A 12,760-nucleotide genomic window follows, 5' to 3' on the forward strand; every position below is an offset into this window, starting at 1 on the left:
GACATGCGTGTAGCAACTTTTTGTGTGTCGAGTTGCATGTGACAGGTTAGTGTAGCAAGTTGTGTGCAGCAAGTTTTGCGCATGGCGAGTTTTGCGCGTGGCGAGTTTTATGTGTGGTGCCTTTTGAGTATGTGCAAGTTTTGTGTGAGGCAACTTTAGCATGTGTTGCAACTTTTGTGCATGTGGCAATTTTTCCGCGTATGCAAGTTTTGCGTGTGGCGAGTTTTCCATGAGGTGAGTTTTGCACGTGTGGCGAGTTTTGCATGTGGAGAGTTTTGTGCGTGGCGAGTTTTGAGCGGCGACTTTTGTGTTTCGACTTTTGTGTTTCGACTTTTATGTGGCGAGGTTGATGTATGTGTGGTGAAATGTGCGCTGAGGGAGGTATATGTGTTCGAGCACGTGGTAGTGTGTGGCGCATTTTGTGTGTGTGTGTGTTCATATCCCCATGGTGGTGTGGTGATTATCCCATGTCGGGGCCCCACCTTAGCAACTGTACAGTATATACTCTTTGGCGCCATCGCTCTCATTCTTTAAGTCCCCCTTGTTCACATCTGGCAGCTGTTAATTTGCCTCCAACACTTTTCCTTTCATTTTTTCCCCATTATGTAGATAGGGGCAAAATTGTTTGGTGAACTGGAAAGCGCGGGTTTAAAATTTCACCTCACAACATAGCTTTGACGCTCTCGGGGTCCAGACGTGTGACTGTGGAAAATTTTGTGCCTGTAGCTGGGACGCCTCCAACACTTTTCCTTTCACTTTTTCCCCATTATGTAGATAGGGGCAAAATTGTTTGGTGAATTGGAAAGAGCGGGGTTAACATTTCACCTCACAACATAGCCTATGACGCTCTCGGGGTCCAGACGTGTGACTGTGCAAAATTTTGTGGCTGTAGCTGCGACGGTTCAGCTGCCAATCCCGGACATACACACATACATACATACACACATTCAGCTTTATATATTAGATATGTAAGGTGAACCAATGATTGCAAAAATAGGTATCTGTGGCAATACATGACATGCAGAATAAATGTGAAATATTTCTCAATGTTTACTATATGTTTTATATGAACTTCCTCTTTGTTGCTGTTGGTTGGAACACCTGCATACTTTTCTCTTAATTACTAGAGTTACCAAACCACTGGTATATCAAGTGGGCTTATATGAAAAATTCCATTCTAAATAATCATATCATGTTTACATGGAATACTAAATTCTGAGATCACTAGTGACATGCATTTATTTAATCTACATTCAAAGTTTTACTGGTAGCAAGTATATTTTTTAAAAATATTTACAAGAGTTTAAGAATTTTTTGATATTTAGTAAATCCTCTTAAAAAATAAGAAAAAAGCATGTTATACAGCTGTGCTATTTTGATGATCTCCCTGGGTTTCCGATTGTTCCATAGAGTCTTATGTGCAGATTCTGAAAGCTTAGCTGTCTTGCTCTAAATACTCGCTCTTCATCAAAATTGATAATGTGGTGAAGATCATGTGAGAGTGGAGAAACGTTTATGACAGTCTGCAATATTTTCCCCTGAAGTATATTTAACAGAAAGAAAGAGGCAGGCACTCCAGTCACCTGCAAGCTGGCATAACTATGATTTGGAGGGAGGTGGAATAATCATTATAGAGGGGAGGAGTAGGGCAAGAGTAGGATGTTTATGAGGGCGAGTAGAGGGTGGGATCATCCTGATTTTCAGGGTCAGTGGTAGTGACTAGTGATCCCCTCTGAACACCTCAGGATGGCATCTGTGGAGCAGCTTCTGGAGCCACTAGATATTTCAAGAGAAACAAGATGAAGACACTTACCAATAATACCCAAGGGAGTGATGCCGGTGTAGAGTTAACCAAGATACTCCCTTATCTAAATAGGTTTCCTGATTGAAAGAAGGTTGTGTTGTTGATGACTGGTTCCAGTGAGGGTTTTAGAATTTCCTTCCCCCTTTGTTTGAAATCCCATGCGTTCTGAAAAATCTCAAATATACGTACCAATATTCAGTGGTTCACATTGAAAAATAGGAAAAATGCAGCATGTTGCATAAAATAAGAAGTCTTTATTGAAGAAATGTAAAAAGTTGCATCAGTATGCTTGAGTAAAAAATGTGCAAATCTGGCAGACGCGTTTCAGAACTGAATCCTTATTCATTGCATGAATAAATTTCTTCTTATTTTATTCAAAACGCTGGATTTTTCCTATTTTTCCATGTGGTCTTCTAACTGCGGCACTGCAGGTTTCCTTGCACGGAATCTATTGTGATGGTGGGCTGATATTTTCCTCTTTTGTGAATATTCAATGGTGGTATCACAAAAGTTAAGGAAGGAAGTTGCCTTGAGCTGCGTGTCCGGCCCATTTAAGGACCTCCCTTTTATGATTTAGTGGTTTACCCCTTGGGATTTGTACCTAAGAAGGAGCCAAATAAGTCTGATTCTGCATCTTTCCTACTCCTAAGGGATGTGAGTTAACAACGGTAATAACCCTGAGCTTTGTTTGGTGTCATATACATTGTTTGATAAGGAGATGTGTTTCATGAGGCCGAGTGGAAAAGGAAAGCTTTTGGCTAAGACCGATATTGAATCTGCATTTAGGTTGGTGTTGGTTCACCAGACAGCATTTGGTTCCTGGGTTGTTTTGGGAAGGGGCATATTCTGTTGATTCATGACTACCCATAGAATGTTCTCTCGTGCATTGTTTGAGGAATTCAGGTCTTTCTTGGAAAGGTGAGTCCGCGATGTTTTGGGCTTGGAATCCATCATACAATATTTAGTTGAATTTTTATCAATCAGCGTTAGCGATTTTCTTTGTTGTGAGACTATTCTTAGGTCTATTCAATGGGTAGGCAAGCAATTTGGCAATCTCCTTGCATCAGGAAAAAACAAGGGCCCCATCACGTGTATGTTTTTTGGCTAAAGTTACTGACTCAGTAAAATGAGGATTTCAGCATCCTGAGGAGAAGGTGTTGTCATTGAAGGCTGAAGCGGCCAGTGCGTGTCAGGCAAAAAAGCTGATGTTGAGGGAGGTTCCCTGCTTGGTAAGCTTAATTTTGCATGTCGCATCATGCCCATGAGAAGGGCTTTTTCTCGTAGGCTCTCTACTCTGCCAGGATTCGAGACCCTCACCATTACATGCGTTTGTCTGAGGAGCTAAGGCGGATTTGGCAGTTTGGGGAGATTTTTTTGGAGCGTTATAGTGATTGATCCTTGCTGATGGATGAAGTGGTGGACAATTGAGCTTGAGCTTTATACGGATGCAGCGGGTAGCTCTGGTTTTGAAGCCTATTTTAAAGGACAGTGGTGTGCAGGCAGGTGGCCTGTAGAGTGGTCTTGGTCCTAGTAAAAAATATCACATTGTATAAGATTTTTCCAATACTAGTGTCAGTGATTTTTTTGAAAGAGCATATTTGGAACAAGTAAGTGCATTTCAGTAATAATATGGGGTAATATGGGGATAGTGTTGGCAGTTAAAAGCGTTTCGGCATCCTCCCCATCGATAATCCTGGTTCTTCATCGGTTAGTGTTGGAATGTCTGTCCAGTAATGCTTATATTACAGAATCTCATGTGCCAGGTGTCCAGAGCTCGATTTTTGATGCACTCTCTCATTTGCCAGTGGTCTGGATTGTCCTCCAGAATTATGGAGTTTGGTATTCGAATGGCTGAAACCTTGATTAAGTCATCTCTTGCTACAGGCCCCTGGATGGCATATCAGTCAGTTTGGCAGCTTTGGGAGAGTCGATTGGAATCTTTCATCCAGGTTTTATAAGAAGACAACCAAATGCGGGTGTTGTTATTGTGGTAGAGTAAGGGGTAGAGAAAAAGTGGTCACCGGCCGTTTGATCTTGGGTTTGGCTTTTGGTTTTAAATTACAGAGTCTGAGGGATTTGACAAAGAATCTTCTTGTGAGGCAGGTCATAAAATGTTTTCACAGGGGCAACAGGCAAAAAGATAGTAGGTGACCTGTGTCGTTTGCTTTGCTGGAGTGCTTGGGCAGGGAGTTGCTGTCTGCTGTAGCTCACATTTTGAGGTGAATCTGTTTTGGTTAGCTATTTCATTGGCTTTTTTCGATGCATTAAGGGTTGGGGAACTTGTTGCTCTTAGCAAAAACAGAGTTTGAGGTCTTTTGGCGGGTGACATTGTCAAAAATCAAAAGCTAATCAGGTAGGAAGGGGTATGCACTTAGTTTTGGATGCAATTCCAGAATCCAACATGAGTCCTTTAACATGTTTGTTCAGGCCTCGGTGGGATGGTCTTTTGTTATATTGTGATAATGGTTCTTTTTTATCGAGGTATCAATTTACTCTGATATTTAAGAAATGTTTATATTGGTTTCATATTGGGGCTGCAACAGAGGTGGCTGTTTGTGGTTTAATTTCAGAAATCATCCATTGCATTGGGCATTGAAAGTCTCGGCTTTCTTGGGCTTATATTAGACCTCAAGGTTTAGTTGAGGGATAGTCTTTACGTAACTAGTGGACTGTGTCTTTGATTTTAATTATTAACATCATCCTGCATCCACCTGTTGTTCTATCTCAGAGTGCACCCCTATTTTGATCTGGATTAAGGGCCACTCATACATTTATTGACAGCTCTTCAAGCAGACATCAGGAAGGAGGATAGGCAGCTCGGTTTTTCTAGAGAAATGGCAGTGATCAGGTGGTTTCGTTTTAGAGGCATGGGTTGGAATAAAGTTTTACAGGAAGTTCACCATTATATTCATCTGGATAGGATCCCCGATATGTTAGTGTTACAAGTGGGAGGTAATGATTTGGGGGTCCGTCCTTTCATAGTGTTGATCAGGGACATTGAGCATGATCTGTTGCCTCTATGGGCATCTTTCTCGGGGATCATTATGGATTGTCCTGTGAACGACTTGGAAGGCTGCTCGTTCGGTTCAAAAACTTAACAGGGCTTGGATTAAGGTTAATAGATCTGTTTCCAGTTTTACAAGTAGGAACGGTTGCGTTGCAGTCAATCATTTTGATCTGGAGTGCAGATCAGACAATTTTTGATTGGCAGATGGAGTGCATTTAAATGCAGTAGGTATCAACTTATGGACTATGTTGTTATTTGGTAGGGTTGTCTAGATCATTTGCAGTTTTCAAAGTGTTCTCATTGATGCGGTTGGGGGACCTTGAAGTTGGCTCTAAATTGGTCTAGGGGATTCACTAGAATGTGGATTCCTCAACTGACAAAGATTGTCTATTGGCCTGGTGATTTTTGGAGGACTTCCAATGGAATGTCAGGTCCCTGTAGGATGCGATATTTGGAAAAGGAATCCTTTGGGTTATGGTGCTGCCAAGCCTGTGGGGTTATGGCTGTAATTAATTATGGTTTACAGAGTTGTTTTTAGTAACCACCACATTTTTATCGCTTCAAGGACCTTACCAATCTTATGATTGATTAAAATGTTGATTTTCAATCGTATTCTTTAAATAAAAGCTGTTTGGCCAAATGTATCCAATCGTAAGTGACAGCGTTTTATTGGGTGTTGGGACAGGAATTGAGAGGAGGTTGGATAACATGGGAGCAAGGGATCTTGGTGTTATAACTGGAAAATCTGCAACTAGAGTCATGGAGTAGTACTGTTCTTTTGTCTGGGTGTGTTCAATTCTGAACAGACCTCAATATTCCACCTTGTTTCACTGTTCTTTTGATACACAGTGCTCTCAATTTCTCTTCTGTTTTTCTTTCCTTGTATAAACACTTCCTGCCTTATATTTCAAAAATGCCACTACTTAGTCTACTCATGACAATATTTTGCTGACTGGATATTTATTCTTTGTTATACCAGTCCTATGTTACAGTTCTCCATGTCATTGAACAGTCTTCTGATTGTCTATTCAAGTTTGCCGTGATGTAGTAACACATTTGTATAGCAGGTTTTGTGCCCCACCAGAAAAGTTGCTCTAGTCATGGACTTGATGTAAGAGATGCCGCCATTTTGATGAGTTTGACAACCGAGCTTTTCCATGCCCTCTTTCACCCCAGTTCCTCCCCAGCTCAGCCAATGTGGCAAAGTGGCATGCATGCAGCAAAAGTCACTATTTTGGGGGTCATCTTCGCATTGCGCAATGATTTTGCTACTTTTCCAGGTGTTTTACACCAGAATTCTATCATAAACACTTTGATGCATTGAGGCTATAGTTTAAAAAACTGAATTGCCTCTAAAGGCAAAATGAGAAAAAACTCTATTCATTAGGAGCTTCATGAAGTAGGTTTTTGTGATGTAGCACCTTGGAATTACCATGTACAATTTGAGACATTAACTACCAAAATTAACTACTAGGATAAGACCCTATCACACGTTTGCATTTTTATCTAGCATGAAGTGTAGCAAACAGCGTATATAACATGAAATGTGTGTAGCATGGTGTGTGTAGCATAGAGTATATGAAGCATATACTCTATGCTACACACACCCACTATATGTAACATACAGTGAATATGTGCATCATTGAGTGTGCGTGACATACAGGAAGAGCCGGCGTCAGCCCCCGGCACACCCGGCCAAGTGCCAGGGCCCTGAGCAGGCAGGGGCCTTACTCGCCGTCGGGGACACTGGTGCGCTATAGTGCCAGCCCTCGCAAGTGGACCCCCGCCTGCTCCGGGCCCCGGCACTTGCGATACTTACCTCTCGCGGTTCCAGCGCTGCAGCATCTTCCATCCTCTGACTGTGACGTTCAGGTCAGAGGGCGCGATGACGTAACCAGTGCGTGCCCTCTGCCTGAGCCATAGCAGCACAGAGAGCAGGAAGACGCCGACGCTGAGGAGTCCAGAGCAGAGCAGCGTCAAGCAACGAGAGGTGAGTATTTCATTTTTGTTTTAACATTTGGAGCAATATATGGGGCTAATTCTATATGGAGCATCTTATGGGGCCAATAATATAGGGAGCACCTTATGATGCCAATTCTAAAGGGGGCATTATATGGGGCCAATTTAATATGGAGCATCTTATGGGGCCAATTCAATATGGAGCAGTATATGGGGCCAATTACCGTACATATGGAGCAGTATATGGGGCCAATAATATATGAAGCATCTTATGAGACTAATTATATATGGAATTAGCACAACGCACCAACCCATTTCCTCAAGTTACAAATGGGTCACACTCCAAATTAGATATGAACATACTGACATAATGGTTTATTAAACCCAGTCAAGAAGTGTATAGTTATTTAAAACCAAAACCTTTATTCATATGTAGCAATACAAAAAATGTTAAAACAGTGCCTCACAATCAAATACAATTATAGATGCCAAGGAAAGCAGCAAAGTTTGTAGGTATAATCCCCAATGGTTTCATATCAATCACCAAATAGACTTTTTCCCATGGTTTATACCGCAGTCAACACCGCAAAATTGCTACCATTATCATTACTGGTGATTATATAGAAGCCCTATGCAATGTGGTCAGACAAAGCCCTCATAAATCAGATCATGGTCCATACAAGGGGAATGCTAAGGGCTGACTATAATTCTTAATATAGAGCACACGGGAAGCAACCAAATATTGCACCTAGTCCCTATCATACAATCACATGCCCTACTTAAACAGTCCCTGGCAGGAAGCTCCCACCATCAGAAGAAAATATCCCCCGAAACACCACTCCCTCTAAAGTCCACCACACCGTACAGGCAATGTATCTGATAAACCATCATGTAAAACATTGCGGGCCACCTGCCCGATACATATTACCTGAATCACTACTCCTCCACCTCGTGGCACGCTGCACCTTGACTACCCCGACACGCGTTTCGCATCCGCTTCCTCCTGGGGGTTTTAAATAACTATACACTTCTTGACTGGGTTTAATTATATATGGAGTATTTTATATGGCCAATTATATATGGAGCATTATATGGGACCCATTAAAGATGGAGCATCTTATGGGGTCAATTATTTTTGGAGCATTATATGGGACCCATTCTGTAAGGAGCATCATATGGGGCCCATTCTGTATGGAGCAATATATGGGATTCAGTATACTGTATAGGGCCGAACATATACTGCATGGAGCTTTATATGAGGCCCATTATATATGGAGCACTAGATGGGGCCCATCATATACTGTATGGAGAATTATATGTGGCTGACTATACTGTACGGAGCATTATATGGGGTCAATTCCGTATGGAGCAATATATGCGGCTCATTCTGTATGGAGCACTCTGTGGTGCCCATTATACTGTATGGAGCATTATATGGGGCTGATTATTCTGTATAGAGAACTATGTGGTGCCAATTATACTGTATGGAGCACTATATGGGGCCATTATACTGTATGGGGCAATATATGGGGCTCATTATTCTGTTTGGAGCAATATATGGGGCTCATTATTCTGTATAGAGGACTATACTGTCTGGTTTCTGAGCTAATGTAGAATGCACAATAGATATCGCTCATGTAATGTAAGAAGTAAGTGAAATCTTTGGCATTGTACTATACCTATATTTCTCTGCCGTATCCATGCATTATGAATTGTGGTATGTGTTAAAGGGGCCCACCATGACTCTTTTGCCCAGGGCCCATGAAAACCTGGAGCCGGCCCTGCATACACGATATGAGTAACACAGAATGTGTAGAGTATGCATTTACAGAGATCATGTGCATCTAGCACTTAATATGGAAAGCATGGAATGTGTGTAATATATAACGTGGATGCGTGTGTGCAGGATTGCAGTAGCTGTGACTGTTTTGAGGACTATGAAAGAAAATGATTGCACTATATTATCCTTCATTCTGTCCACATATTTTTTGTCAGCCTGTGTAAAAAGGTTAGTAAATGTCAAACTACATGCTTATAGTTGATTGGCACCAGTTTAACAGTCTGAAATCACCTTGTGTAAATGGATCACAAACGTTTCTGTGTGATGGTAGAATATCTTAGCATTTAGGGTCCAACATTACATTTTATCAAGGGCCACAACTTGTCTAAAACCAGATGAAATGAGATGTACAAAAAGCATATATGGATACAAAGTTTAGATATTTTCTAATAAGTGATGCTTAGTCATAACGTTAAAAATGCCAGGAAATGAAAGATGCTTTATACTACAGACGGAAAGATTAAAAAAAATCAGTATATTACCTGGTAAGTGACCATTTTTTTTCACAAGAAGTTTCATTGTGGCGCCATCATTGATCTAGAAAATTTAATAAAGTTCAAGAATAATTATAAATGTCCCAGCAGTAATGTTCAAATTTTGTGACTATCGTAGTTGTCATGTTATCCCAAATAACTGGAGCTAAGTTTGGCTTTATTACAGGTCAATGCCACAACTTTATTTGAAAGTGGGTCTCTCAAGATAGGAACTGATACTGAAATTAAATTATACTGTATAGAGAACTCTTCAAGTCAGCCACATGGATTATGCTGTAAAGTTAAATCTCATTACAAACAATTTTAGTAGCTCTCCTCTCAGTATTGATAGATCTGCTATTCTTAACCCCTTTACGCTCAAGGGTATTTTGCACGTTAATGACCGGGCCAATTTTTACAATTCTGACCACTGTTCCTTTATGCGGTTATAACTCTGGAACGCTTGCATAGATCCCAGTAATTCTGACACTGTTTTCTCGTGACATATTTTACTTCATGTAAGCATATAACCAAACACGGATTTATGAACAATAAGAGAAAACTTTATTAAATTGTTTATAAAAACAAAGATAAAGGTTTAAAAAATAGCCAACAGTGCTAGGGTGAGCCAAAAAAACAACAGAAGAGGCATCACCATTGGATGGGCATAATAATCACAAAAATAAGCATAACAAATTGCGGGGTTAGGAGTAAGTTACAGGTTACATATAGTCAATAGTGCCCCTGGTGCTGTGGCATCGCCATTTGGGTGTTGGTAAGCTATATTTGTACTCACTCTGCATTTCACTGTACGTACTACCTTACTTATGTATTGGGGATCTATGGATCTTAGTATCAGGGGCCTTTTTTGATTTGTATAATGGCACTATTGACTATATGTAACCTGTAACTTACTCCTAACCCCGCAATCTACGATCCATGCATTGATATATTGCACTGCAGTTTGTTATGCTTATTTTTGTGATTATTATGCCCATCCAATGGTGATGCCTCTTCTGTTGTTTTTTGGCTCCCCCTAGCACTGTTGGCTATTTTTTAAACCTTTATCTTTGCTTTTATAAACAATTTAATAAAGTTTTCTCTTATTGTTCATAAATACGTGTTTGGTTATATGCTTATATATATCTTGCGTAGAACAGGTTCCTATCCTTTTGATTTGGATACAATATTTTCTGGTCCATTGTGCTATATAGATTGTGTATCCTTTAGCAGGAATAACTATTGGTTATATTACTTCATGGTAGTGGTAAAATTTCTTTGATATTACTTGCATTTATTTGTGAAAAAAAGTGAAATTTGGCAAAAATTTTGAAAATGTTGCAATTTTCCAACTTTGAATTATCATACCCTTAAATCACAGAGATATTTCACACAAAATACTTAATAAGTAACATTTCCCACATGTCTACTTTACTTCAGTACAATTTTGGAACCCAAATTTTTTTTGTTAGGGAGTTATAAGGGTTAAAAGTTGACCAGCATTTTCTCATTTTTACAGCACCATTTTTTTTAGGGACCACATCACATTTGAAGTCACTTTGAGGAGTCTATGATAGAAAATACCCAAGTGTGACACCATTCTAAAAACTGCACCCCTCAAGGTGCTCAAAACCACATTCAAGAAGTTTATTAACCCTTCAGGTGTTTCACAGGAACTTTTGGAATCTTTAAAAAAAATGAACATTTAACTTTTTTTCACAAAAAATTAACTTCAGATACAATTTGTTTTATTTTACCAAGGGTAACAGGAGAAATTTGACCCGAACAGTTGTTGTACAATTTGTCCTGAGTAAGCCGATGCCCCATATGTGGGGGTAAACCACTGTTTGGGCGCATGGCAGAGCTCGGAAGGGAAGGAGCACCGTTTTACTTTTTCAACGCAGAATTGTATGGATTGAGATCGGACGTCATGTTGCATTTGCAGAGCCCCTGGTGTGCCTAAACAATGGAAACCTCCCAATTCTAACTGCAACCCTAACCCCAACACACCCCTAACCCTAATCTCAACCCTAAACACACCCCTAACCCCAACACACCCCTAACCCTAATCCCAACCCTAACCATACCCCTAACCCTGACACAACCCGAACCCAACCGTAAACGTAATCCAAACCCCAACCCCAACTGTAGCCCCAAACCTAACTTTAGCCCCAACCCTAACTTTAGCCCCAATCCTAACTTTAACCCCAACCCTAACCCTAAGTTTAGCTCTAACCCTAAGTTTAGGCCCAACCCTAACCCTAACTTTAGCCCCAACCCTAACCCTAACTTTGGCCCCTACCCTAACTTTAGCCCCAACCCTAACCCAAACCCTAATGGGAAAATGGAAATAAATACATTTTTTAATTATTATTTTTCCCTAAGTCGATGATAAAGGGGGGTTTGATTTACTATTTATAGCGAGTTTTTATATTTGGCAGCTGCCACACACTAAAAGACGCTTTTTATTGCAAAAAATATTTTTTGCGTTACCACATTCTGAGAGCTGTAATTTTTCCATATTTTGGTCCACAGAGTCATGTGAGGTCTTGTTTTTTGAAGGACGAGTTGACATTTTTATTGGTACTATTTTCGGGCACATGACATTTTTTGATCGCTTTTTTTCTGATTTTTGTTAGGCAAAATGAACAAAAAACAGCAATTCGTGAATTTCTTTTGGGGGGGGTTATACCGTTCCGCGTTTGATAAAATTGATAAAGCAGTTTTATTCTTCGGGTCAGTACGATTACAGCGATACCTCATTTATATCTTTTTTTATGTTTTGGCGCTTTTATACAATAAAAACTATTTTAAAGAAAAAATAATTATTTTTGCATCGCTTTATTCTGAGAGCTATAACATTTTTACTTTTTGCTGATGATGCTGTATGGCAGCTCGTTTTTTTTGCGGGACAAGATGACGTTTTCAGCCGTCTCTTTGATCGCGTGTTATTCCACTTTTTGTTCGGCGGTATGATGATAAAGCATTGTTATTTTCCTCATTTTTTTTTTTTTACGGTGTTCACTGAAGAGGTTAACTAGTGGGACAGTTTTATTGGTCGGGTCGTTACAGATGCGGCGATACTAAATATGTGTACTTTTATGTTTTTTTTTTATTTACGTAAAGAAATGTAGTTATTAAAACAATATATATTTTTTTAATTTATTTAGGATTTTTTTTTTTTACCCATGTAAATATTTTGTTTTTACTCTTTTACTTTGTCCCTGGGTGGGACATCATGCTATAGTGTCAGATCGCTGATCTGACACTTTGCACAGCACTGCACAGTGCTGCAGGATTGCAAGCCACCTCCCTGCAGGACCCGAAAGGCCCCCAGCAGCCATCTTGGATCGGGGGCCTGCAGGGAGGAGAAGCTTCCCTATGCTGCCGGAACGCTGCAATCATGTTTGATCGCAGTGTTCCGGGGGTTACTGTGCCGGGAGCGGTCCGTGACCGCTCCTGGCACATAGTGCCGGATGTCAGCTGTGATAATCAGCTGACACCCGGCTGCGATCGGCCGCGCTCCCCCCGTGAGCGCGGCTGATCGGTGATGACATACTATCCTGTTGGTGGTCATAGGGGCCCAGACCACCTCGACGGGATAGTACGTCTGATGTCAGAAAGGGGTTAAGCTGCCATCTGCATACAAAGAGAAAACGAGAAAAAACACCCCCACT

The 12,760-nt window shown here is 40.6% G+C and overlaps 1 protein-coding gene across 1 annotated transcript in view; it reads right to left on the minus strand.

Annotated features, from left to right (window-relative positions):
- PLXNC1 (plexin C1) overlaps window positions 1-12,760 on the minus strand; it is a 551,210-nt gene that overhangs the window by 113,084 nt on the left and 425,366 nt on the right. The window contains exon 24 of the mRNA XM_077265401.1: window positions 9,093-9,147. Within this exon, the coding sequence (XP_077121516.1) occupies window positions 9,093-9,147 (55 nt within the window). The remainder of the gene's footprint in view (window positions 1-9,092; window positions 9,148-12,760) is intronic.

Source organism: Ranitomeya variabilis, chromosome 5 (genome assembly GCF_051348905.1).
Source record: "Ranitomeya variabilis isolate aRanVar5 chromosome 5, aRanVar5.hap1, whole genome shotgun sequence".
Lineage (NCBI taxonomy): Eukaryota > Metazoa > Chordata > Amphibia > Anura > Dendrobatidae > Ranitomeya > Ranitomeya variabilis.